The 25,905-nt window shown below is 39.0% G+C and overlaps 1 protein-coding gene across 4 annotated transcripts in view; it reads left to right on the top strand.

Annotated features, from left to right (window-relative positions):
• The window catches only part of dpy19l3 (dpy-19 like C-mannosyltransferase 3), a 92,366-nt gene that overhangs the window by 17,128 nt on the left and 49,333 nt on the right, over window positions 1-25,905 (top strand). For all 4 annotated transcript variants that reach the window (XM_022665288.2, XM_022665290.2, XM_022665289.2 and 1 more), the window contains 11 exons: window positions 3,729-3,850; window positions 5,692-5,837; window positions 6,759-6,882; window positions 8,012-8,146; window positions 9,543-9,674; window positions 14,977-15,078; window positions 16,531-16,604; window positions 16,930-17,088; window positions 19,271-19,417; window positions 23,030-23,141; window positions 24,560-24,616. In XM_022665288.2, coding sequence (XP_022521009.2) covers window positions 3,729-3,850; window positions 5,692-5,837; window positions 6,759-6,882; window positions 8,012-8,146; window positions 9,543-9,674; window positions 14,977-15,078; window positions 16,531-16,604; window positions 16,930-17,088; window positions 19,271-19,417; window positions 23,030-23,141; window positions 24,560-24,616 — 1,310 coding nt within the window. The remainder of the gene's footprint in view (window positions 1-3,728; window positions 3,851-5,691; window positions 5,838-6,758; window positions 6,883-8,011; window positions 8,147-9,542; window positions 9,675-14,976; window positions 15,079-16,530; window positions 16,605-16,929; window positions 17,089-19,270; window positions 19,418-23,029; window positions 23,142-24,559; window positions 24,617-25,905) is intronic.

Raw genomic sequence — 25,905 nt, 5'->3', positions numbered from 1 at the left:
CTGTCTTTGTCTGCTTTTTTGTCAGTATATTGTATCTTTCTATTTCTCTGTCTGTCTACCTTTTTATTTTATCAATATTTCTGTCTATTTGTTGTCTTCGTCTACTTTTATACCTATATATCTTTCTGTTTTCTGTCTGTCTGCCTTTCTGTCTGTCTCTGTCTAAATTTGTCTATTTTTCTATATACTTTCTATCTGCCTGTCTGACGGTCTCTTTCTATTATTGTCAATCTCTCTATCTATTTTTTTGTCTGTCTACCTTTCTGTGTGTGTCTGTCTGTCATTCCATCGATCTTTATATTTTCTGTCTGTCTACTTTCTTTCTCTTACTTGGTCTATCTTTCTATTTATTTTCTATCTGTCTGGCTGTATGTCTACTTTATGTCTACATTGTCTGCCTGCCTTCCTAACTATCTGTCTTTCTATTTTCTGTCTCTCTGTCTACATTTGTCTACATCTGCCTTTCTGTCACTTCATATCTTTGTCAATCTGTCTATCTGTTTTCAGTTTGTCTACTTTCTCCTTTGTCTTTTTATATCGTTCTATTAATCTTTCTATCTGTCTGTCTGCCTTTCTGTTTTCTGTTTTATTTTCTATATATCTTTCTATCAATCTTTCTATTTTCTGTCTTACAACCTTTCTACATCTTTCTAATTTGTCTGTCTACCTACCTAACTTTCTAACTGTCTCTCCCCCTTTCTACATATTTCTGTCTCTCTCTGTCTGTCTCCCACCTTTCTACATCTGTCTGTCTCTCTGTCTGTCTGTCTGCCCATCTTTCTACATCTTTCTAATTTGTCTGTCTACCTACCTAACTTTCTAACTGTCTCTCCCCCTTTCTACATATTTCTGTCTCTCTCTGTCTGTCTCCCACCTTTCTACATCTGTCTGTCTCTCTGTCTGTCTGTCTGCCCATCTTTCTACATCTTTGTAATTTCTGTCTGTCTACCTACCTACCGTTCTGTCTGTCTCTCACCCTTTCTACATCTTTCTGTCTGTCTGCCCACCTTTCTAGATCTTTCTAATTTGTCTGTCTACTTACCTACCTTTCTGTCGGTCTCACCCTTTCTACATCTTTCTGTCTGTCTGCCCACCTTTCTAGATCTTTCTATTTTCTGTCTGTCTACCTACCTACCGTTCTATGTTTTTCTCACCCTTTCTACATCTTTCTGTCTCTCTGTCTGTCTGTCTGTCTGCCCACCTTTCTCTCTCTCACTTTGCACTTTAGTTGAAGATGTAGATTTCATCCATTCTGTACATCTCTAAACTCTGGTGATAAATACACTATTAAATAAGCCGATAGAAACGTCTTGACTGTTGTGATGCTGACGTATTCGTGACCTTTATATTATTAACGATGTTTCCTGTTTTTAATAATGTTTTAATCAGTGTCTGGGTTTGTGCGGCGCGTCTCAGAAGCTTCCTGTGTTAATTGTGTTCAGTCTTTGTTGTTTCTGTTGCTCTGAGTTCAGTGAACGAATGAGTGAATGGAGAAATGAATGGAGAAATGAATGAAATATGAATGGAGAAACGAGGCGAGCAGCTCTGGTCTGTGTCCACTCTTCTCTTTTCCGTTATCATTTATGTAATACGAGGGATGAGGAGGAGGAGGGGGGGGTGTGTTTATTATGTAACTGTGGGGAGTGTGTTGGTTCTATTAAACTGAAGGGAAAGGAAAGGCAGATGGAGGAATAGGATCTGAACGGTCGTATTGGGAACGACGGGGAATATGTGTGGGAATAATGTGTTTCCATTGAGTTTCTACTAGTCTCGTCTGAGTGTGTGTGTGTGTTGTGTGACAGGGTAGTGGTATTGAGCTTAACGGACCAAAAATAATATAAAATAAAATAAACAAAATAAAACCATCTTAACTTCTCTTATTTTGATTCCCAGCTGCTCTGGAGGCTTGTTGTACTGTTTTTTTTAATTATTTTTTTTATTTTTTAATTTATATAGGCTGTGTCTCAGTTGAGTACCACACACTTTTATATGTAATATATAAGGTGACATAATAACAGTATCGATATACAGTGCTGTCCACATTATTAACACATTGCAGAGCTTGGTGATGTATTATTTGATGAGATAAAAACACAGTATTGCTGTTGTAGAATTTTAAGAGGTTAATAGGCTATTTTTTCATTTACGCTGAAATATGGATTACATCTAGGCCTGTCACGATAAGAATCTTTTGTGGACGATATATTGTCCCAGAAATTATTGCGATACACGATACTTTTGTAATTTTAAGACTATTAAATGCCACTGACCTAATAATAACAGAATAGCATTAAAAAGTAAATATACACTTTTTAAAGACAGCTAAATTATAGTTAGTTTGAGAATTGTCCACATCTGGCTAAAAATACTGTTCACTATTATATATGTGAATAAACATACAAATAAACACAATAGACCATATTAGGATTATCAAAAAGGATTGAGGTCCTGTTCATTTATCGAACGATACATCGATATTGCAATTATTGTGACAGGCCTATTTACAATTACATAAAGGAGAATACGCACTTAAAGTGAGTCCAACATGAACTAGTTCATATGAAGCAACTGAGCAAACTCAGAGTTTATAAATATCTGATCAGTTTTATACTGAAATATGTAGTTTTGTCCTCAATACACAGAACTATATCAAATGTTTCAGCACTGCAGACATCATTTCTTATTGTTTTTTTAACCAACCAATCGGCTCCGAGCAGCAGTAATGCTATTGCTTTAGAGTGTAAATCCTTTTTTTTTTTTTTTTTGTAGATAAACTACTATATATAGGCACACTTTTTTTTGTTTAATTAATTAATTAATTTATTTATTGTTATATTAAGTATTGTACTTTCTACAATTACTTTTGTAGAAAAAACTCAGAACAAGTAGTTCATTATTATTTTTAATTTAAAGTTTTTATCTTTTAGATATGTTCACCCCATTCGTAGAGGACTCACTCGCTGGCTCCCTCTAGAGTTTAACAGTCATTTACTGGTGTAACAGGGGCACAGAAAGTGGTCAAATGCACGGGGTGCGTTTTGAACCCATGGTTCTCTCTCTTCTCTGTAATTCAGTTGGCAGTATGTAGCTGCTACTTCTGACTCCCGGTCACTGACTGGGTCAGATATCTAGCATGCTAATACTATTTGCCAGTCGTCTGGGACTAGTTGGCGATCCACTAGAAAAAATTGGGCTAAAATCGTGTAGTGTGAATTAGGGGTGGGCAATATTATATCGTATACAATATATTGTGACAGAAATATTGTGATATTAAAAATCCATATCGTGATACTAGGGCTGTTCTGTCTTAAAAGTAGTCTATTATTTACTATGAAGCTTTAGGTGTATTTATTGTATAATTGTTTTAGTTTGCAGTTTATATGCCTGCACTAAATATTCTGCAATATTTTTTGCTGCATTATATTATTTTATGCCATATTATTTATTTTGCCACATTATGATTATACTGTTATACTATTATACTATATTCCTGAAATTAATTAATTATTTTAGTTTTCCTATATCGCCAAGTATATCGTTATCGCGAAAATACCCTGAAATATCGTGATATTATTTTAGAGCCATATCGCCCACCCCTAGTGTAAATCTTGCATTAAATCTAGTCATTAAATCAGTCCTACAAAAACAGTACTTGACGATTTGAAGCTATAGCTGAAGGAGATCTGTATAGCTCACTGGGTTTGTGTGTGTTTCTTGTTTCGTTGTAGGTCTGTATGAGCTGGTAAATGACAACACTACAGAGTCTAAAAGGACCATTAATATTCTGCAGAGGATGAACATCTACCAGGAGGTGTTGCTTAGCATCCTCTACAGGATCCTGCCCATTCAGGTATGCTGGTATTTTACTATATGATCAAATGCAAGATTCTCATAAAATAAATACTGTAGTTGCTCCTAGAAAGAAGTGTGGGACTGCAGTACTGTTGGAAATCTAGGAGAAATAATAAACCATGATACATTTAGACTGATATGGGTGATATTTATTGATCTACACATACAGAAGGAGTGTGTAATGCATGTTTAACGCTTCAACATGCCAGATAACTTAGCATTTAGAGAGTTGTAGAGGTTCCTAATGTTTCCCCCTGTGATAAAACATCCCATAATAACTATTATTCAATATTCTCCATACACAGTTCCTGCAGATTGTGCGGTAGAGGTATAGGAGTGTTGTTGATAAGCGTCCAATAGAAATACATCCCACACATTTTTTATAATCAGGGATTATAGATCTGGAGATACAGCAGCTTTTTTTCCTGCATACAGCTGTTAGCTTCTTTTTTTGTTTCTGAGGCTGGTAACTCATGCTCTTTCTTTCCTGGCGTGGTCCTGATGAGTGCCAGTTCCATCATTATACCGTTTTTGATGCGATTTTTTTGCAACTGCACTTAAGGATACTTTCAAAAATCTCCAAATTCTTCTTTTTAGATTGACTGACCATTATTTTTTCTTTATTTAGTTGAGTAGTTCTTGCTTCTCATAATCTGTATTAGAACATTACTCAAATATTCACTATTCACTGTATACCTGTAACTCTACCTCTTCACTACTTTACTTTAACTGATGCTCTCAAACACTTTATTAAGAGACAAGAAATTCAAGTAATTAACTCTTGATGAGTTCAGCACAGCTGTTAACTGAAAGCCTGAATTCCAGGTGACTCTACCTCATAAAGCTGACAACTAGGGTTGTGAATCTTTGGGAATCCCATAATTCGATTCAGAATCGATTCTTGGGGTCACGATTAGATTTTTTTTAGATTCTTTCAAATCGGTTGGATTTCTCTTTCTTCATCCTCCATACTTTAGCGGCGCGACAACAAACACCGGAACACGACACTACACACCCCTCTTTAGCCTAATAGTGAGAGGCAGTAAGAGCAAAAACTTTCCCTTTTCTTTTGCTGCTGTCTCGCGACACTCGCCTACTGTTGCGCAGAGCTCTTTAAACTGTCGTGCGGAGCTCTTTAAACGCAGGACAGTAGCTAAGCGCCGCGCGACAGCTAAAAAGCAGCGGCGCGCGACAGCTAAAAAGCAGCGGCGCGCGACAGCTAAAAAGCAGCGGCGCGCGACAGCTAAAAAGCAGCGGCGCGCGACAGCTAAAAAGCAGCGGCGCGCGACAGCTAAAAAGCAGCGGCGCGCGACAGCTAAAAAGCAGCGGCGCGCGACAGCTAAAAAGCAGCGGCGCGCGACAGCTAAAAAGCAGCGGCGCGCGACAGCTAAAAAGCAGCGGCGCGCGACAGCTAAAAAGCAGCGGCGCGCGACAGCTAAAAAGCAGCGGCGCGCGACAGCTAAAAAGCAGCGGCGCGCGACAGCTAAAAAGCAGCGGCGCGCGACAGCTAAAAAGCAGCGGCGCGCGACAGCTAAAAAGCAGCGGCGCGCGACAGCTAAAAAGCAGCGGCGCGCGACAGCTAAAAAGCAGCGCCCACAAAAAAAAGGTTCTGAATCGTTCAATGTTAGAATTGTGATTCGAGCTCGAATAAATTATTTTCATGCACCTCTACTGAGACGCAAAGCAAGATATACTAAAAATCACTAAATTCCATGTTTTCTTTAATAGTTTGGATGAATTTAGTATTAATCTACAATGTAGAACATTTTAAAATAATAGTCACTGAATTTAATGTGAATTAAATATATTGTTTCTGTTTCTCTGTGTGTGTATTTGCAGAACTACCTGGAGCCGGTTTATTTCTACATTTACACCGTATTTGCTCTGCAAGTTGTTTATGTTCTCGGGCTCTTCTTCACCAGCTGGATGCTGAGCGACTCATGGCTGGCTGGTGCGCTCACTGGAGTCTGGTACATCCTCAACAGGTAACACACACACACACACACACACGCAGGCAATTAAAATTCCTTTAGTAACCGGTGCGCTCATTGTTATTCTGAGGGGATTTGAAGACGGCGCTCTGAGCTTTGTGAAGAATTCCTCTGTGCTGAACAGTAAGACTGACACCAGACTGCAAATCAAACGCTTATGTCATGAATTAATCATTTATTCTGCTCAGTTTATCCACCTTCTTCTGAGTGATGACAAGGAGCGAGCCGCGTTTGTATACTTTGTGTTAGATCTTAGAAACACAGTGATTATAAACATACAGAATGAGTAATAAAATATACTCAGGAATTCCATTTAGCTTACTGTATATCCACAACCTTCCACAGAAGGGGAGCTGAAGTTGCATCTGTGGTTGAAAAATCTAAATATAACACTCAATTCAACCAATCACTCGTACATCTGCACTTACCCTTTTATAGATTTATAGGTTTATTTATACAAAAAAAAAAAAAAAAAAAAAGCTGTTTTGGAAAATTAAGTGTAATGGGATGGAGTGCTACAGCAGACTAGTAGTTCTCCAGCCCAGAGGGTTGTTGAACCCAATTGCAGAACAGCTGATCTCAAAGCAGGTAAACCCAAGAAGAAAGAAAGAAAAAAACAAAAAAAAAAACACACCACTCCTCACGCGGGATTGAACCCATGTTGTCAGGGTCGCGTCCCAATACACTACCGCTCCCCCAGCTAGTGAATAGGGACACAGCCAAAAAAAAAACGGCCTTGTATGGATATAGGGAGCCCAAGATCGGGTGGAAAAACTAGTAGATCAGGGGAGGAATGTAAACAAAAGCCCGCCAGAGAAACCGTTTATTTATTCATTTATTTTCATTATCTTTCACTATAGTTTATAGTCCAATTATTATTCATAACTTGTTGACTGTGTGTGTGTGTGTGTGTAGGATAGACACTACGCGGGTGGAGTTCACAATCTCTCTGAGAGAGAACTGGTCTCTGCCGTTCTTCGCCCTGCAGGTCGCTGCCATCACCTGTTACCTGAGACCCCACCTCAGACCCGCCCACCAGGTAAGAGCAGTTCTTTAGTGATGCTGTAGAAGAACATATTTTACTTCTTATGGTCTGGAGAGGTGTCGAGCAATGGAAAAATAAGACCTTTTTACACTAAAAAGTCTTTGCAATGTCGTGTGCTGCTTTACATGTGTAATAATGCGCTGCCAAGTGCAGTTCAGCCACTGATCTAGTCTTAGAGTCTCTGTAAAACATCAAATCCACTGGAGATCCTATTTAAACCTATAGTTTCTTACACACAGACGTGGGTAGTCCAGGTCCAGAAAGTAAAAGTCCCAGCAAAGCCGCCCCAGGCAGTTGGAACAATAGACAAATTCTAACCTTTCGTTTCTTTGCACAAATAACACTGGAATGAACTGCCATGCTGTTACTAGCGCTGTTAGCTCCTATTTGACGAGACAAATATCGCTGCCTGGCTTCAGCTCTGCCTGTGGGCGGTCCTGAGCCGAAGTGGGCGGGGCCATGAATACTAATTGAAGAATTTCTGAATATTTTCTTTTACTAGCTACTAGCTGCTGCAGTAGTCGTTGAAGCCCTATTATGAGCCTGAACCCAATTTAAACCCCACATTTTTTTGTTAAAAACGAAATCTTTTAAGAATGATGCTATTTAAGAACAATGTATATTAAGAACAGCTACACACAGCGCTGCAAGTCAAGTGCGTAATGCGAACAATGCACGTTAGAAAATAACTTGTGCTTTTTAAAAGACAGTTTGATTTGTTACTTTGCTATATTTTGATTATAAGGTCATAGCTTTCTATAAAATAAAATTAGCATTAAAAAACAGACTCCTACCTCACAGATAATGTTCTTGAGCCCGACCTGAAGAAAGTGTCTCGGGCTCAGGGAGAGAATCTAAACAGTGGGAGTAAAGAATGCAGAGTTTCTGTAGTTTGATCTGGAGGGTGTTGAGTGTTTATACTCTGGTGGACGGGTTGGTTCTGGTTGTGGAGGTGATCGCAGGCTGTTCGGACCTGCGGACAGATGGAGCTTCTGTGGATGGAAACACCTGCTCATCTGGGCTCGAGACAGGAAGCTGCTGTGTATGTTTGGGTGTCTACTGGACTGTTGGAGTGTAATATATTGTAATAGTGTGTGTGTGTGTGTGTTCGTTCTCTGCGCAGAGGGTGGTGCTGTGGCTGGTGTTTGTCTGCACGCTGTGCTTCTGTCTGACGTGGCAGTTTAATCAGTTCATCCTGCTGGTGCAGGCCCTCCTCATCTTCACCCTCGATGCCCTGGACTTCCTGACAGCCAAACAGGTAACACACAGATATACACACACATACAAATATATACACACATACCCACACATACAGGATTGGACAACGAAACTGAAACACCTGGTTTTAGAGCACAATAATTGATTGTGGTGACGGACAGTTCTGGTGGAAACAGGAGAGTTGAGGTGCACATTGAATTCTGCGTGATTTGATCAGCCGTGGTTTTATGTTTTTTTTTTTTATACAATCTGTGTTAGCACCCGAACATCCCTTTCAGACAGCTTCCTCTTACAGCGTCCACAGTTAATCCTGTTGGATGTGGTTGGTTCTTCTTGGTGGTATGCTGACATTACCCTGGATACCGTGGCTCTTGATGCATCACAAAGACTTGCTGTCTTGGTCACAGATGCTCCAGCAAGACGTGCACCAACAATTTGTCCTCTTTTGAACTCTGGTATGTCCCCCATAATGTTGTGTGCATTGCAATATTTAGAGCAGAACTGTGCTCTTACCCTGCTAATTGAACCTTCACACTCTGCTCTTACTGGTGCAATGTGCAATTAATGAAGATTGGACACCAGGCTGCTCCAATTTAACCATGAAACCTAAAATCCCACACTAAAATGATGACAGGTGTTTCAGTTTCATTGTCCAACTCCTGTATATACACAAATACAACTCTGGAAAAAAAAGAGAGCACTTCAGTTTCTGAATCAGTTTCTCTGATTTTGCTATTTATAGGTTTATGTTTGAGTAAAATGAACATTGTTGTTTTATTCTATAAACTACAGACAACATTTCTCCCAAATTCCACCTAAAAATATTGTCTTTTTTTTGCAGAAAATGAGAAATGTCTAAAATAAAAAAAAGATGCAGAGCTTTCAGACCTCAAATAATGCAAAGAAAACAAGTTCATATTCATAAAGTTTTAAGAGTTCAGAAATAATCAATATTTGGTGGAATAAACCTGGTTGTTTTTTAATGTTTTTTATGCATCTTGGCATCTTGTTCTTCTCCTCCACCAGTCTTACACACTGCTTTTGGATAACTTTATGCTGCTTTATTCCTGGTGTAAAAATTCAAGCAGTTCAGTTTGGTGGTTTGATGGTTTGTGATCATCCATCTTCCTCTTGATTATATTCCAGAGGTTTTCAATTTAGTGCAACCTCATGGCAAATAACTCTCTGAGGGTGTGAGAAACTAAATTTCCTTTGTGATCAATAAAGCATCCATCCCTTCCGCTGTCCGTCCGTTCGTCCATCCGTCCCTCCCACCCTCAGTCCCTCCCTCTGTCTATCCATCCTGATCATTGAAGAACTAAGTAGTTAAGTAGGAGGATAATTAATAAATTATGGGGATTAAAGTTAATAGTGTGGGAATCAACCAAAAGCATGTCAGTAAGGCTGTTTTTCTATGTGTTTTTTTTTGTCTGCAGGTGACGTCTCTGTACCTGGTTCAGGTGGTGAGTCTGCTGAGTGTGTGGCTTCTTCAGTTCTGTAACTCTATGATTCTGGGATCTCTGGTGCTCAGCTTCATCGTGTCCGTGCTCTTCATCAAACACTTCCAGGTACGAGACTGACCTTCGCCCACCCCTTCACACCATTACCTGAGAAAGTCAGTGTTGGGAGTGTTAGAGTAGTTATTTAGCAAATTACAAGTTGTTTAATATAATGCATATTTTGTATCATTCTACTTGATTAGTCTGCTATTTTTTTTTTTTATTATTTTTGTTCCTGAGTACCTCAGGAATAGCCTGCAGATTTTGTTTGAAGGAGGGATCTGTATCTATATCTGTACTACTGTCTGTGACAAGCCATTTTGGACAAGAAAACACTATCGTGTGATAATATATATATATATATATATATATATATATATATATATATATATATATATATATATATATATATATATATATATATATATATATATATGTGTCACTATCCAATGAAGATCAAGTATCTCAATTTTTGTTTGAGCAGACAAACTGTCTCTTAAACTGTGCCAAAAACATTTGACGAATGGACCGATAGATATACGTAAAAATTACCTGAAATAAACTATGTTTACATTGACTTCCATTGAAGGTTTAGAAGGTTTTTTTCTCTCTCCTATAAAGTTGCTGTTTTGGAGATTTACACTGCGAAAAAGTAAATTTTAACAAGTGAAATATTATAATTTTTAGCCAGTAAATCTTATTGTAAGTAGTGTCTTACTAAGCATTGTGTAAGTGTAAGATTATTTTAGGAATCTAATTTCGAAAAAAATTATATTTTGAAATTATATTTAAGTTTGTCCAAATTTTTATTTATTTATTTTTTTTCCATTGGACAGACAAACAGATAGACCTATAGACAGACAGACAGTCAGGGATAAATAGACTGGGATCTATAGGCTGGGACAGACAGACAGAGATAGTAAAGATGGGTAGTATATTACAGATAGTATAGTATAAATAGTATATATAGTGCTGGTCAACGAATTAGAATAATTTGAAATAGTGCAATCATGAAATTCTTTGAATGCATTTTTTGTGCAGAAAGCAAATCAGGTGTTCACCGCACCTGTCCTACTGGTTAGACTAATCACAGAACTCGTTACCTGGAAAAAATTTGCTCAGCTGAGCTTTCCAAAAGGCCCATTTAGGCCATTTAACTGTGCCACTGTTGTTTTATTGAATTAGGATAATGGAGAAAACCGTTTCATTGAATTAGAATAATTTTTATTATAATTACAATCATCACTTTCTCAGTATTTTGTGGCTGCCCCCTTGGCTTGTATGACTGCCTGAAGTCTCCGCGGCATCGATTTGACCAGCTTGTCGCAAGTTTCCGCACTCACAGCTTCCCAGGCAGTGGCGATGTTCTGCTTCAGTTGGTCCAGCGTAGTAGGCTTTCTGTCGCGAATTTTCCGCTTGACGATGGCCCAAAGGTTTTCAATGACATTGAGGTCAGGCGAGTTGGCCGGCCATGCCAAAACTTCAAGCTGTTTTTTAGTGAACCAATCTTTGGTCGACTTTGCCGCATGAGCCGGTGCAAGATCCTGTTGAAATATGAAGTCTTCTTCGCCGAACTGTTCCTCAACAGTCGGAATCAGGAACGTTTCCAGAACATCTTGATATACGGCAGCATTGACAGTCTTCTTGAGGAAGCAGAGTTTCCCTACACCTCGAGCGGACATGCATCCCCAGACCATAACGCTCTGGGGAAACTTGACGGATCTTTTCACGCACTCGTGGTTGTAGGTTTCGCCACCACGACGCCAGACACGAGGACCTTGGTCACCGAAGGAGATGCAGAAGCGTGATTCATCACTGAAGACCACTTTCTGCCAGTCTTCAGCAGTCCACTCGCCGTGTTCTTTGGCCCACTTCAGCCGTTTCTCCATTTGTTTCTTGTTCAGCATCGGTTTTACTGCTGGAACGCGAGATTTGAAGCCGAGTTCGCGCAGACGACGGTAAGTGGTTGATCTGGAGACGTCAGCGCCGGTCTGCTTGTTCCACAAGTCGGTGAGCTCGGAAATGGACTTGAACCGGTTGCTGACTGCGATCTTTCTCAGCTGCTTGTTGTCGCGAGCAGAAGTTTTTCGGACGCCGGAACAGTTGGTGCGCTTGCTGCAGTTTTTCTTGAGAGCTTTGCAGACGGAAGACTGGCTGATGCCGAGCTGCTCAGCAATTTTAGTTTGGGTCAAGCCTTGTTGGCGAAGGGCTTGAATTTGAGCCACTATTCCGGTTGAGAGGTCGCGCTGCTTACCCATGATTGATTTTACAACTTAGAAATTCTACTCAACCCTGACTTTATACTGCACAGTGAACACTCTTCACAGAAAACAAAAATTCGAGCATTTATTCTAATTCAATGAAACGGTTTCTCCATTATTCTAATTCAATAAAACAACAGTGTCACAGTTAAATGGCCTAAATGGGCCTTTTGGAAAGCTCAGCTGAGCAATTTTTTTTCCAGGTAACGAGTTGTTGACAGTGATTAGTCTAACAAGTAGGACAGGTGCAGTGATCACCTGATTTGCTTTCTGCACAAAAAATGCATTCAAAGAATTTCATGATTGCACTATTTCAAATTATTCTAATTCGTTGACCAGCACCTGTATACAACCCCTGGCAAAAAGTATGGAATCACCAGTCTTGGATGAGCACTCCTTCAGACATTTCATTCTGTAAAACAAACTCTGATCAAAAACATGATACAATAATAAGGTCATTCCAAAGTGCAACTTGTTGGCTTTCAGGAACACTCAAAGAAATGAAGAAAAAACATTGTGGAAGTCAGTGAATGTTACTTTTATTGACCAACCACGGGGAAAAAAATATGGAATCACTCAATTCTGAGGAAAAAAAGTATGGAATCATGAAAAACAGATAAACAAAAGATGATTCAAAATACATCACTAGTATTTAGTTGCACCACCTTTGGCTTTTATAACGGCTTTCAGTCTCTGAGGCATGGACTTGATGAGTGACAAACAGTATTCTGCATCAATTTGGTGCCAACTCTCTTTGATAGCAGTTGCCAGATCAGCTTTGCAGGTCGGAGCCTTCTTGTGGACCATTTTTTTCAATTTCCACCACAGGTTTTCAATTGGGTTGAGATCTGGACTATTTGCAGGCCATGACATCGACTGAATGTGTCTTTCTCCAAGGAATGCCTTCACTGTTTTTGCCCTATGGCACAATGCATTGTCATCTTGGAAAGTTATTTCATTATCTCCAAACATCTGATCAATTGAAGGGATGAGAAAACTGTCCAAAATGTCAATGTAAACTTGTGCATTGATAGAAGAATTAACCACAGTCATCTCCCCAGTGCCTTTGCCTGACATGCAGCCCCATATCATCAAGGACTGTGGAAATTTGGTTGTTTTCTTCAGGCAGGCCTCTTCATAAATCTCACTGGAACGGCACCAAACAAAAGTTCCAGCATCATCACCTTGTCCAATGCAGATTCTTGACTCATCACTGAAGATAACTTTCATCCAGTCATCCACAGTCCATGATTGCCTCTCCTTAGCCCACTGCAGTCTTGTTCTTTTATGTTTAGGTGTCAATGATGGTTTTCTTTTAGCTTTCCTGTATTGAAATCCCATTTCCTTTAGGCGATTTCTTACGGTTCGGTCACATACATTGGCTCCAGCTTCTTCCCATTTATGCTTCATCTGTTTATTTGTACTTTTTCGGTTTTCAAGACAAATGGCCTTAAGTTGCTTGTCTTGACGCTTTGATGTCTTTCTCAGTCTACCAGTACGCTTGGCTTTAACAACCATTCCATGCTGTTTGTATTTGGTCCATATCTTGGATACAGCTGACTGTGAACAGCCCACATCTTTAGCAACCATGCGTGAAGAGTTACCTTCTTCAAGAAGTTTCACAATCCTCTCTTTTGTTTCAAGAGACATTTCTCTTGTTGGAGCCATGGTTCTTGCCACTCTAATTCGTCCAGCAGCCCTCCAAGGTGTCATGACTGCAGGTGTTTTTAACTGCAGACTAACGAGCAGATCTAATCTGAGGCAGGTGTCCATTTAGGGAAAGGAAATTGACTGGGTGTGTCCTTATTTTCTACCTTCAATTTGAGTGATTCCATACTTTTTTCCTCAGAATTGAGTGATTCCATATTTTTTTCCCTGTGGTTGGTCAATAAAAGTAACATTCACTGACTTCCACAATGTTTTTTCTTCATTTCTTTGAGTGTTCCTGAAAGCCAACAAGTTGCACTTTGGAATGACCTTATTATTGTATCATGTTTTTGATCAGAGTTTGTTTTACAGAATGAAATGTCTGAAGGAGTGCTCATCCAAGACTGGTGGTTCCATACTTTTTGCCAGGGGTTGTATATGTGTGTATATATATATATATATATATATATATATATATATATATATATATATATATATATATATATATATATATATATATATATAATAGATAGATAGATAGATAGATAGATAGATAGTATAATGTATAATGAAATGTTTGTTCTAGCCAAGGCTGCGTGTCATTCACTTCATTTATAAGTTTAGCTCCGCCTCATTACTTTATAGCAAAATGAAGTTATAAACTGATTTCTGGGGAAAGTAAAACAGAATGTGGAGATATTATCTCAGCCTGGATTTAAACACTGGTGATGGAAAGACGTTTTACGTTTTTCACTTCTGAGGGACGTTGTGATGTCCCTGCTTTTCTACATTCATTACTTTCATCCCGGATATTTGGACAGTTGGTTAGAAGTGTGCATATTTGATGAGTGTTGGCGCACAGATTGAAGAGTCAGAGAATTTATTAAGTTTGAGGAAATTGATTCAGCTGACAGTTCCTAATTATAATTGGTGAAATTCCTCTGAGCTGATCTGCTCAGACTTTACAGGTGTCTGAAAAGCAAATACACTCATCATCAGAAGAAAATAGCTGCATGAAGGAATTAAACCTGGTGGGTAGGTTTGATATTGTAAAGCATGCACATGATTCGACGATGGATCGTCTGACATGCAATAAGTTATGGGTCCTGCTGTTCTGATTGAATAAGAATTTATAAAGATGAGTGTTGTTTTTATAATGCCAGCACCATTGGCAGACGGCTGCACAACACAGAACTACAGGACAATAACTGTCCTTAACACCATTCAGCATCACTAAGACCACAATAGTGTTATGTTGAATAGTGATTAAGTGATTAAGAAGAAGAGATTGATTATTGATTGATTGATTTGCTGTTGCTATGTTGGATAAGGACACGTTAAATGTATCACAGTGGTTCTGAATGAGCTGTATTTTTAGTTTTTTATTGAACAGAATGAAAATGTTGTAGAAGGATTGACTGAAATCTCTATTTCCTGTCTCTCTCTCTCTCTCTCTCTCTCAGACAGGGCTAAAGACGGGAGGGTTCGTTGTTCGGGTGGGGAAGTTGGTTCTCCACGTGTTTCTGGTCCTCACATTAACTTTCATCATCAATTATTCAGCCAAGGTGAGCGCTGGGACATGTTCTACATCCTCCACCCTGTAACCTGCAGGGGAACAGCATTCCTACCCACTTATAACTGCCACCCAGGGACTACTGCAGCTCTTCTGTCATTTCTCTCTCTCTCTCCCTCTCTCTTTCTCAGTTTTTCTCCCCATTTTTCTTTCTCTGCTTTCTGCATCATCTCTTTCTTTAGAGCTCAGTGCCTTACGTTGTGCAGTGATTATTATATTCATTTTGGGGCAAACACTAAAGGGTCACTTTCCCAGTCAGACATTAAGCCAATTAATAGGCTGTATTTTCCTTTAAATGCAAAATACTACGCTCAACCCCTTTGTGTTCAAACCTCCCATCCATGTCAAAATATTTAACAGAAAATGACTGCCTATACCTTGTGAAAAGGAAATATACTTTAAATCATTTAAATGTATGTTCAAATTGGGTAAAGCTGCTGAATACATTACAGATGCTATTTTCCTGATCATAGTGCATAGTGATCGGCGCTTTCAATACTAAAAGTGCATTTTCTATTTCATATACCTTATTAAAAAAAAAACATTATATATACTTTCTCTGTATTTCCATAAAATGTACTTTTATGAAATATGTTTTTTTTTATATTGTATTATATTAATATGCAACTTTGCAAGTTCTTCCACTTAGAAATCATGGAGGGGTCTGAAATTTTCATCTTAGGTGCATGTCCACTGTGAGAGACATAATCTGAGTAAAAGCACAATGTATGATTTTTTTTATTTTTATATATATATATATATATATATATATATATATATATATATATATATATATATATATATATATATATATATATAATTTATTTGTGTTCCACCTCCACTCCACTTATTATTCTAAATTTGAAGCACCTGTTTGAGGTTATTACCTGCATAAAGACACCTGTCCTCCCCACTCAACTACTAACATGGCTGAGACCGAAGAGCCGTCCAAAGACACTTATTTTCCTCACTCTACGTTTAATCATTTAAAGAGAAAGTGCAGCAGCAAATTTCCACAGAAATCTCCACAGAATCTTCTCACTATATTTACTTTCTTGCTCTCGTGCCAGACAGTTCTGACCAATCAGAGGAAACGATGTGCTTGTGTGGTTTATTGTTGCGCATTTTGGTGCGTTTAGGTTTATGCCTGTGTGAAAACAAACCAGACAGAGGGAGAAACACTCCAAGTAAACAAACTCAGCTGATCTGGATCATAGAAACTTTAACAATTACAGGTGGTTAAAATGCCCTAACTTTTAATAAAAAGCCTTTGTGGGACATTAGAGACTGTTTGAGTAGAGTTATTCTAACAGAAGCATTCTAAATTCTTTTTTTTATTATTTTATTGAGTGTCCCAATGCTTTTAAGCCACTTCTATCACTTACTCCCTTACTGCTGTGTGAATATTATTAATCCTCCTTCTTTTATTATCGATGTTTGTTAGAAAATCCTGCAGCTGAGGTCGGACGAGCACATCTTCAAGTTCATAAAGGCGAAGTTTGGCTTGGGGGCGACGAGGTGAGTTCCACCCTGGAGTTCCCCTCCTCTATAGACTTACACCTTTATCATTAATCAGAGCCATTAGTGTGATATCTTATTCAGGATCCTGCTCTACAACGGGACCAGACTGAGACATTAATCCCCTGTGATTTAAAAAGGTCTCGCTCCTGTGAAAAATGGCATCTGGAACGCAGTGTAATCTTCTCTTTCACTCAGTATTACAGCTATTTCAGATTACAGTGTGCCCTCAGGAACACAGCACTGTACCAACTGTTTCACACCTCTACAGCGTGATATATGGAGCTTTTTTATTCCTCCTACTCTCGCTCTCTCTCTCTTTTAGAGATTTCGATGCCAGCCTGTATCTCTGTGAGGAGGCCTTTGGCTTGTTGCCTATGGATACGTTTGAGCGCTTGGCCGGCACTCTGCTGATTTACCCGTACCTCTGCACCCTCTCAGTCCTGCTCATCGTGCTGGCACTCGCCGCCATGTTCAATCTCAGGTATTTGTTTAAAAACACACATATAAACATACAAACAATCCAACATAGCAAACAACACTCTTTCAATTAAAACTAATGAGGCAATTATGGCTTAATCATCGCAAAATACATTTTCACCATACATTAACACGTCGAAAGAGCTGCAGTAACGCTCTGGATAACAGCAAACTATACTGCAGTACCTGTGTTCAGCAACAGAGGGAGCTCTTCACACTGCAGACTTTGCTCATGTGATATAAGCTGCTGGTAGAGGAAGAAAGACTGAGGTAGTGGTAGGGAGGGCGAGGCACAGTGAGGTAGAAGGAGGGTAGAACAAGGTAGAATGTCAGGTAGACTGTGAGGTAGAGCGAGGCAGAGGAATGCAGGGTGAGGCACGATGAGATAGAATGAGGTAGAAGAAGGGTAGAGAAAGAGAGACTGTGAGGTAGAGATGAGGGAGGACGAGGCACAGTGAGGTAGAAGGAGGGTAGAACAAGGTAGAATGTCAGGTAGACTGAAATAGAGCGAGGCAGAGCAAGGCAGGGTGGGGCACGATGAGAGAATGAGGTAGAGTATGAGGTACAAGGGTAGAGCAAGGTAGAGGCAGGAAGACTGAGTAAGAACGAGGTAGAGTTTCAAACAGACCGAGGTAGACTTTGAGGTAGAGCATGGTAGAGGAAGGGAGAGTGAGGCACAGTGAGGAGGAGTGAGGTAGAATGATGTAGTGTGTGAGGTATAACAAGGTAAGAAGTAAAAAGAGGTAGATTGAGGTAGAGTGAGGCATTGCGAGGAAGAGTTAGTTAGATTGAGGTGGTGTGAGGTACAAGAAGGTAGGAAGTAAAAAGAGGTAGAGTATGAGGTAGAAGGAGGGTAAAGCATGGTGGCGGGAGGAAGACTGACAATAACAAGGTAGATTGTCCGGTAGACTGTGAGGTAGAGTGAGGCAAAGGAAGGCAGGGTGAGGCACTATGAGATAGAATGAAGTAGAAGAAGGAAAGAGCAAGAGAGACTGTGAGGTAGAGTGAGGCAAATGAAGGGAGAGCAAGGCAAAGTGAGGTACAATGAGGTAAAAGAAGGTAGAGTGTGAGGTAGAACAAGGTAGAGGGAGGAAGACTGAGTAAGAACTAGGTAAAGGGTCAGGTAGAGTGAGGTAGATTCTGAGGTATAGAGTGGTAGAGAAAGACAGGGAGAAGTAGAGGTAGGGAGGGAGGTTGAGTGAGGTACAACAAGGTAGAGTGTAAGGTAGAAGGAGGTAGAGCGAGGCACATTGAGGAAGAGTTGCGTATAATGAGATGAGTGTGAGGTAGAACAAGGTAGAAAGTAAAGAGTTAAGAGTATGAGGTAGAGTGTAAGGTAGAATGAGGTAGGGAAAGGTAGAGTGAGTAGAATGTCAAGTAGAGTCCGAGGTAAAGTGAGGCACAGTAAGGAGACGTTGGGTAGAATGAGGTAGTATGAGGTAGAACAGGGTAGGAAGTTATTAGAGGTAGAGTTTGAGGTAGAGTGGTGTAGAACAGGGTAGAAAGAGGAACATCCAAACCTGTATAATTTGTGATGAAATTGGCTCTCATCAGGACCGCCCCAGAAACGGTGTTACCAGCCTCCCCAGATAAAAGCACCTAAATGCTTCACAGAGTATTTTGTTAAGAGTATTTTTAAGTTACTACATAATTCCTTGTGTTCCTTCATAGTCTGAATTACTTCACTAACCTCTGTATATATCAGTAGCAAGTCAGTGTATATCACATTGTATTGTTGTATTATAACACGTGCATTGTGGTGTGACAGATCATATCGCCAGGTTCTTACCAACACAAGGCCTTTATTAATAGTCATGATTTCTGCTGGGGTGGTTGATCAGGTATACATCATGAAAAATAACCAATATCTGCTTTTTCCAGCCTGCAGTATAAATCGCTGCACTGTAGGCCTGTCCTTTCTCGACAATCTCTCCTCTGTTCTCGCCCTGTTTCTCATTTCCGTGTGTCTGTACCCTACACAGACACTCGCACACTCTCTCTCTCTCTCTCTCTCTCTCTCTCGCTCTCTCTCGCGCACACAGCTTCATTTCAGATAAGCAGGTTAACCTTTCTCCACTTCTAAAAAGACGACTGAGGAATAATCAGCTTTCTAATGCCACTGAATTCGTTCTTTTTCTTCTGGTCATGTTTAATTCATCCACCTTTCCTTCCTCACCTGGTTACAGAGAGGACGGTGCTGTCCGAGCGTCTGGAGACGGAGACGGATTTAGGGACTATGACGGAGACGAGTCGACTTTCAGCATGAGGCCAGACATCGCCTACAATCTCCTACACACAGTCTTCTTCGGCCTGCTGGCTTTCTCCACCATGAGGTTAGTGGAAGCAGATACACTGAACTTTCCTTCTCTCGATTCTTGTTGGGCTGGAGGGGTAGGTTAGGGGACGGGATGGGGCTTATTAGGTCTTTATACAGAGATTTTTAGAGGCACACTTCAAACTGAGGGCTGTGAGAATCACTGGTAAGATGGCTCTGGCACAAGCGACCAAAGAAACCCACTAATGTATGTATTTTCCTTGTTAAAAGTTCAGGATTCGTACGGGTGTTTGAAATCCTAGAAAATGCTTGAATTTTAACGTTCTGTTTTCCAGGCCTGGAAAGTGCTGAAATTTTGGAGAAAGTGCTTGAAAATGCTTGAAATTATAACTACATTTACTTTAAATAAATAAACTAAATGACTAAATACATTTGCTTAAAGAAAAAATTGCAGAGCTTAAAATATCAAAAACCCTTTAGTTTCTTTATCTTCTACTATTCCCAAACACAATTCTGGTTATTTTGAGTATATTTAAAAAGTTTTGCGATATATTGATTATCGCTGAATGGCCACAGCTGAAAGGTGCTGGAAAAACTTGAAAATGGGTCTTGAAAGTGCTTAAATATTGCTTAAATTTTACCTTATAAAGGGTGTATGAACCCTGAAAGTTACGATTATCTCTATATTACCATACTACATGTGTAGTTTCAATGTTTTATGGCCAAATTCTTCACAACAAGCATAAAGATCGCTAGTAGTCTCAGTAGCCTAGCTAGCTAGCTAGCGAATTTTCCCGTTCCACCTTAAGTGGTGCAAGATATACAGCTGGGACTGCAGCATTTAATGTGGAACGGAAAAATAAAATAAAGTAAAAGCAAATCAAAGCTAATTTGAGCTCCACAGCTCCCCATCATAGAGGAATTAAGGAATGCACAATAATAATTAATTTCTGCACCATCTCCCCCTGATCTGACGACAAATGATTGCGTAAAGGTAACTAGTTTTTAATAACCAGCAGCTAGGTTATTGAAATTTAGCGCTTATGACGTATCGGGTGCTTGTTTCAAGGGATATCCCAATGTCCCAAGGTTACACTCGAAAACAAGGGGGAGGGGTAAGGCCATGAGGTGAAATGGTATTGGGCCAATATATCATATATATCGAAAGTATATACTTTGATACTTGCAGTTGTGTAACTGAAGAGGCTCATAAATAATACTCATAAATAAGCAAATACCAGGATTTATGAATTTATTGGTGTCTGTTTCACATAATTTCACAACCAGTGTTCCTCACCGCAGGATCAGCCTATTCATTTGAATGTAGCACCACTACCTGGACTAAAAAGTCCATAAGTGTAAACTGCAAAATCAAACTTATGGAGTCTTATGGAGTGTTTCACTATAAATAATCCATGTTTGACGCCACATATCGATACAATATGTCATGATATCAGCATCTTTTTCATCCCTATACATTACTGTAATAATTCATAGGCTATCCTTCATATATTTTACTTCAAATAAGAAAAAGTATGTGAACCCTTTGGGATTATACTTGGATTTCTGCATAAATTGGTCATTAAATGTGTTCTGATCTTCATCTAAGGAACAACAATAGACAAACACAGTTTGCTTAAACTAATACCACACAAAAATATATATGTTTGCATGGTTTTATTGAACACAACATGTTAACATTCACAGTGAGGGTATGTGAATCTTTGGATTTAATAACTGGTTGATACTTTTTTGGCAGCAAAAACTTCAACCAATGGTTTCCTGTAGCTGCAGATCAGACCTGCAGAACGGTCAGGAGGAATTCTGGATCATTCCTCTTCACTAAACTGTTTCAGTTCAGCTGTAATATTCTTGGGATATCTGGTGTGAATCGCTCTCTTGAGGTCATGATGTCACAGCATTCGGTTGTTGATATACTTCTGTTTTGGGTCGTTGTCCTGTTGCATCATCCATCCTCTGTTGAGCTTCAGTTTGAGGACAGATGGTCTTTAGTTTTCCTGCAAAATGTCTTTGGTAAACTTGGGAATTCATTTTTCCGTTGATGACTGCAATCCGTCCAGGCCCTGAGGCGGCAAAGCAGCCCCAAACCATGATGCCCCTCCACCATGTTTCACAGTTGGGATGAGGTTTTGATGATGGTGTGCTGTGCCTTTTTTCTCCACACATAGCTTAGTTGTGTGTTCCTTCCAAACATGTTATGCTTTGTGTTTTGCAGTATTCTGCACTCCTCATGTTCATTTTGGTTCAGCAGCAGCAAAGTTCACACACAGTAAACTTCTAATAATAAAGTTTTGAATATTTTAATATTTTTTTCTTTCGCTTTCAATTCCCTCATGTTAACATCCCTTCCTTTCTTCAGTTATTATTATTATTATTATTATTATGATTTCCCAGGCCCTGCCTACCCTCTTCTTTCTCTTTCTCATGCTGAAATTCGATCTTTTTTATCTTATCAGTTTTTCTTGCCGTCGCTCAGACCAGTTCTAATCTTTAATCTCCATCTTATTAGAGAAAGCCCCGAGCTGCAGGCCTTTTCTGCGTCTTCTGAAGGAACGATAATGCTGAGTGAATTATTTTTCTGGGAAAGAGTGCAATATATCACTGATTTTTATTTTTTTTTTTTTTTTTAGGAATTGTGTCTTCTGAATACTAACTGGGTGTGCAGTGGAGTCTCATCAATAGATAATGTGTTCTGTGTGTCTATAAAATCAGTTTTAGTTTTGTTTTTTCTTCAGTATCACACTAGATTTTTTTTTAGGTTTTTAACAGTTATTTATTTATTTTTTTTAACTTATTTTTGTATTTTTTCCAATTTATCTAGTCCAATTCAACCACCCTTTCTGCTGCTACTCAGCTGTATGCCCTTCATCATTAGTGATGCTCCAACACCAGCAGGGTAAAGACTAGCTGAGTAGCATCACAGTGCTAACACTCGGAGCAAAGCGCAGCGACTCGGTTCTGATACATCAGCTCACAGATGCAGCCTCATGCTGATCCACATCACCCTAGGAGTGATAAGAGGAAAGAGAGAGCACCATCTACTATTGTACTGTACCCACCCAGAGAGAGAGCAAGACCAACTGTGCTCTTTCAGGGCTCTGGCAGCTGATGGCAAGCTGCATGACCGGGATTCTAATTAACAGTTCCTTTTAAGAAAATTACATTTAATTAAGCAGAAATTGGAGCAAATGCAATTGAACAATACCAGTCAAAAGTTTTATTTTCCGTATTATAGATTAATATTAAAGATATAAAAAACAGTTAAGGGACACAAATATAATTACGTAATGAACAGTAAAACAAAAAGTGTTCGTCCTTAACAATCCCTTTAACCTAAACCTGATTAACTGAGATGCTATACAAGCTGTTGTACATTAACTACTTTACATTATATTAAAGTGTCATATCTTCAGTTTGGTCCAAAATAAACTATAAAATAAAATATTGTCAAAAATGTGAGGAGTGAACTCACTTTTAGGAGATACTGTACATCTAAATTTTACTTTTATTCCTCAATTCTGTGCTTCTCGGCGTTCTAGAAATCATAAGGTCCTACTGTCGCTGTTATTTTATGGTGAAGAAGCTGCAAAAAAAAAAAAACAGCAAGGTTGTTTTTTTTTTTTTTTTTTTTTTTTTTCTGTTTCCTCAGGATGAAGTACCTGTGGACCGGTCATATGTGCGCTTTCGCCGCCTTCGGGGTTTGTGGCAAGGAGGTGTGGGCACTGTGTCTCCGAGTGATCCACTGCAACACTAAGGCTAAGGTTAGAACACACACTGACACACACACACACACACACTGATGTAGTATTTGCTGTGGACTGTATCAAAACTACCAACAACCAATAGATTCATCAATAACTATACTGTTTGTTGAGCTGTCTGGGTTAAATTTAGGTTTTATAGGCCAATTAACCCTTTCACAAAAGAAAAATCAGTAAAAAGATCAAATAATTTACACCAAACAGTGTCCCGTTTATTTATAATTAATTATATTCAAGTGTTTTCTCTTAGAAACATAAGGATTTTTAAGCAGTGTTGGCAGCGGGCCAAGAAACTGCAAGTTTAAGTTCATTTTTACACTCTACTCCCACAACTTAAACAAAATAAATCATTTTGCGTTACTTACCATGTCTGGTATCATTTTTACATGGGGTAGCTGATCTAACTTAGCCTTAGCAGTTTTTGCTTTTTTAATAAAAAATAAATAAATAAATAAATAAAAATACTGCTGCCTTTTTTATGTGAATTTTGCTTGGTAGATTTTAGGCCAAACTTCTTTTGTAGCCAAAACTGTGGAATAATTTTACCCATTTGCCGCAAAAAAACCCCAAAAAAAACATATACAAATATGTTTCAAAAAATCATTTGATTAATGTATTTAGATTTTTTTTGTATACACATTTGCTGTTTTTTTTTTTTTTGTCTTATAAAGTTGGAATTCTAAAAATTAAAACATATACCAACTCTACCTCTTCAAAACAGAACTGATGCTCTCCAACACTTTATTAAGAGGCAAGAAATTTTAAGTAATTAACTCTTGACTAGTTTTAGCACAGCTGTTAACTGAAAGCCTCACAAAGTTGATTAAGAAAATGCAGAGAATATAAAACATGTTTTGGTTTGTTAAATACTTTTTTTTTTTTTCTGTTCACTAATTAATTCCATATGTTTTTCTCTTCACAGATTGGATGATTTAACATTAATATACAATTCAAAACTTTTTAAAATAATGAAAAACTCTAAATTTAATGTGTATCCAAACTTTTGACAGTATAAATATATTGTTATTCGCTCACATTTGCATGAAAGAACCCAGTTCTGGTCTGACCCGTTACACGCCACGACCGGTGGTGTTGCCAGATATGATCAAATCACAACACAAGCATGTAAAATGAACAGTAGTGGCCGTGTAATAGTGGATGTTTACAGAATAAGTGTACAGATATTATCTCAGGCTGAGGGTGGAGATCTATCTCAGCTCCTGAGATACGAGAACTGCAGTGAATTCCTCAGATCAGCGTGCACTTACCCTTCCCTCCACTGGGTGGCAGTGTAGTAATGATCTAAAGCTGAGAAGCTGAAAATAATCCTGAAATAAATAAATAAATCTAGATATAAATGTGTGTGTGTGTGTGTGTTTAGCTGTGTGTTAACGTGATGTTCCTGTGTGTTCTCTCAGCTCAGGCTGGTCAGGTACTCTGTTCCTGTGGTGGTTCTGGTGTTCCTCTATTATAAGGTGAGATTTTTATAACAGGATGATCATTTTATCATTTTACTGATAGAAAACTGAGATAACCTGAGCAATGCGCAAAGTTTAGATACTAAAAACAACATCTCTACCTCTCACACACTCTCTCTCTTTCTACCTCTTACTTTCTCTCTACATTCCTCTTTCTCTTTTTCCATATTTTTCTTGCTACTGCTCTCACTCTTTCTCTTTACATCTCTCTCTCATCTCTCTAAATCTCTCTCATCTGTTTCTCTCTACATCTCTCTCCTTTCTCTACATCTTTCTTTCTCTCTACTCCCTCTCTCGCATTCTCTCACTCTAACATGCTTATCTATCTATCTATCTATCTATCTATCTATCTATCTATCTATCTATCTATCTATCTATCTATACCCCATCTCTCTACCTCTCTCACTCTCCACATCTTTTTCTTTCTCTCTACATCTCTCTCACTCTCTACATCTCTCTACATTTCTCTCTCTCTCTCACTACGTCTCTCTCTCTCTCTCTCTCTCTCTCTCTCTCTCTCTCTCTCTCTCTCTCTCTCTCTCTCTCTCTCTCTACATCTCTCATCTATCCACTGTCTCACACACACACACTTTCTCTCACTCGCATTCTCTCACTCTCTCTCTCTCTCTCTACATCTCTCTCTACATTTCTCTCTCTCTCTCACTACGTCTCTCTCTCTCTCTCTCTCTCTCTCTCTACATCTCTCTCTACATCTCTCTCTACATTTCTCTCTCTCTCTCTCTCTCTCTCTCTCTCTCTCTACATCTCTCTCTACATCTCTCTCTACATTTCTCTCTCTCTCTCACTACGTCTCTCTCTCTCTCTCTCTCTCTCTACATCTCTCATCTATCCACTGTCTCACACACACACACTTTCTCTCACTCGCATTCTCTCACTCTCACACGCTTATCTATCTCTATCTATCTATCTATCTATCTATCTATCTATCTATCTATCTATCTATACCCCCTCCCTCACTTTCCACATCTTTCTTTCTCTCTACATCTCTCGCTCGCTCTCTACATCTCTCTCTACATTTCTCTCTCTCTCGCTCTCTCTCTACATCTCTCTCTACTGCTCACTCTCTCTATCTGTAGATCTATCTATCCACTCTCTCACTCACACACACTTTCTCTCACTCACTCTCACTATCTCTATCCCCTCTCGCGTTCTATCTCTCCTTTACTGTACCTCTGTCTCTATCTCACTCTCACACACTTTCTCATGCTCTCATTCTTTCTTTCACTCTCAGTCTTTTGCTCTGTCTTTCCTTCCCTCTGCCCTTC

The sequence above is a fragment of the Astyanax mexicanus genome, chromosome 23 (assembly GCF_023375975.1).
Source record: "Astyanax mexicanus isolate ESR-SI-001 chromosome 23, AstMex3_surface, whole genome shotgun sequence".
Classification (NCBI taxonomy): domain Eukaryota; kingdom Metazoa; phylum Chordata; class Actinopteri; order Characiformes; family Acestrorhamphidae; genus Astyanax; species Astyanax mexicanus.
This window is presented reverse-complemented; position numbering and strand designations above follow the sequence as displayed.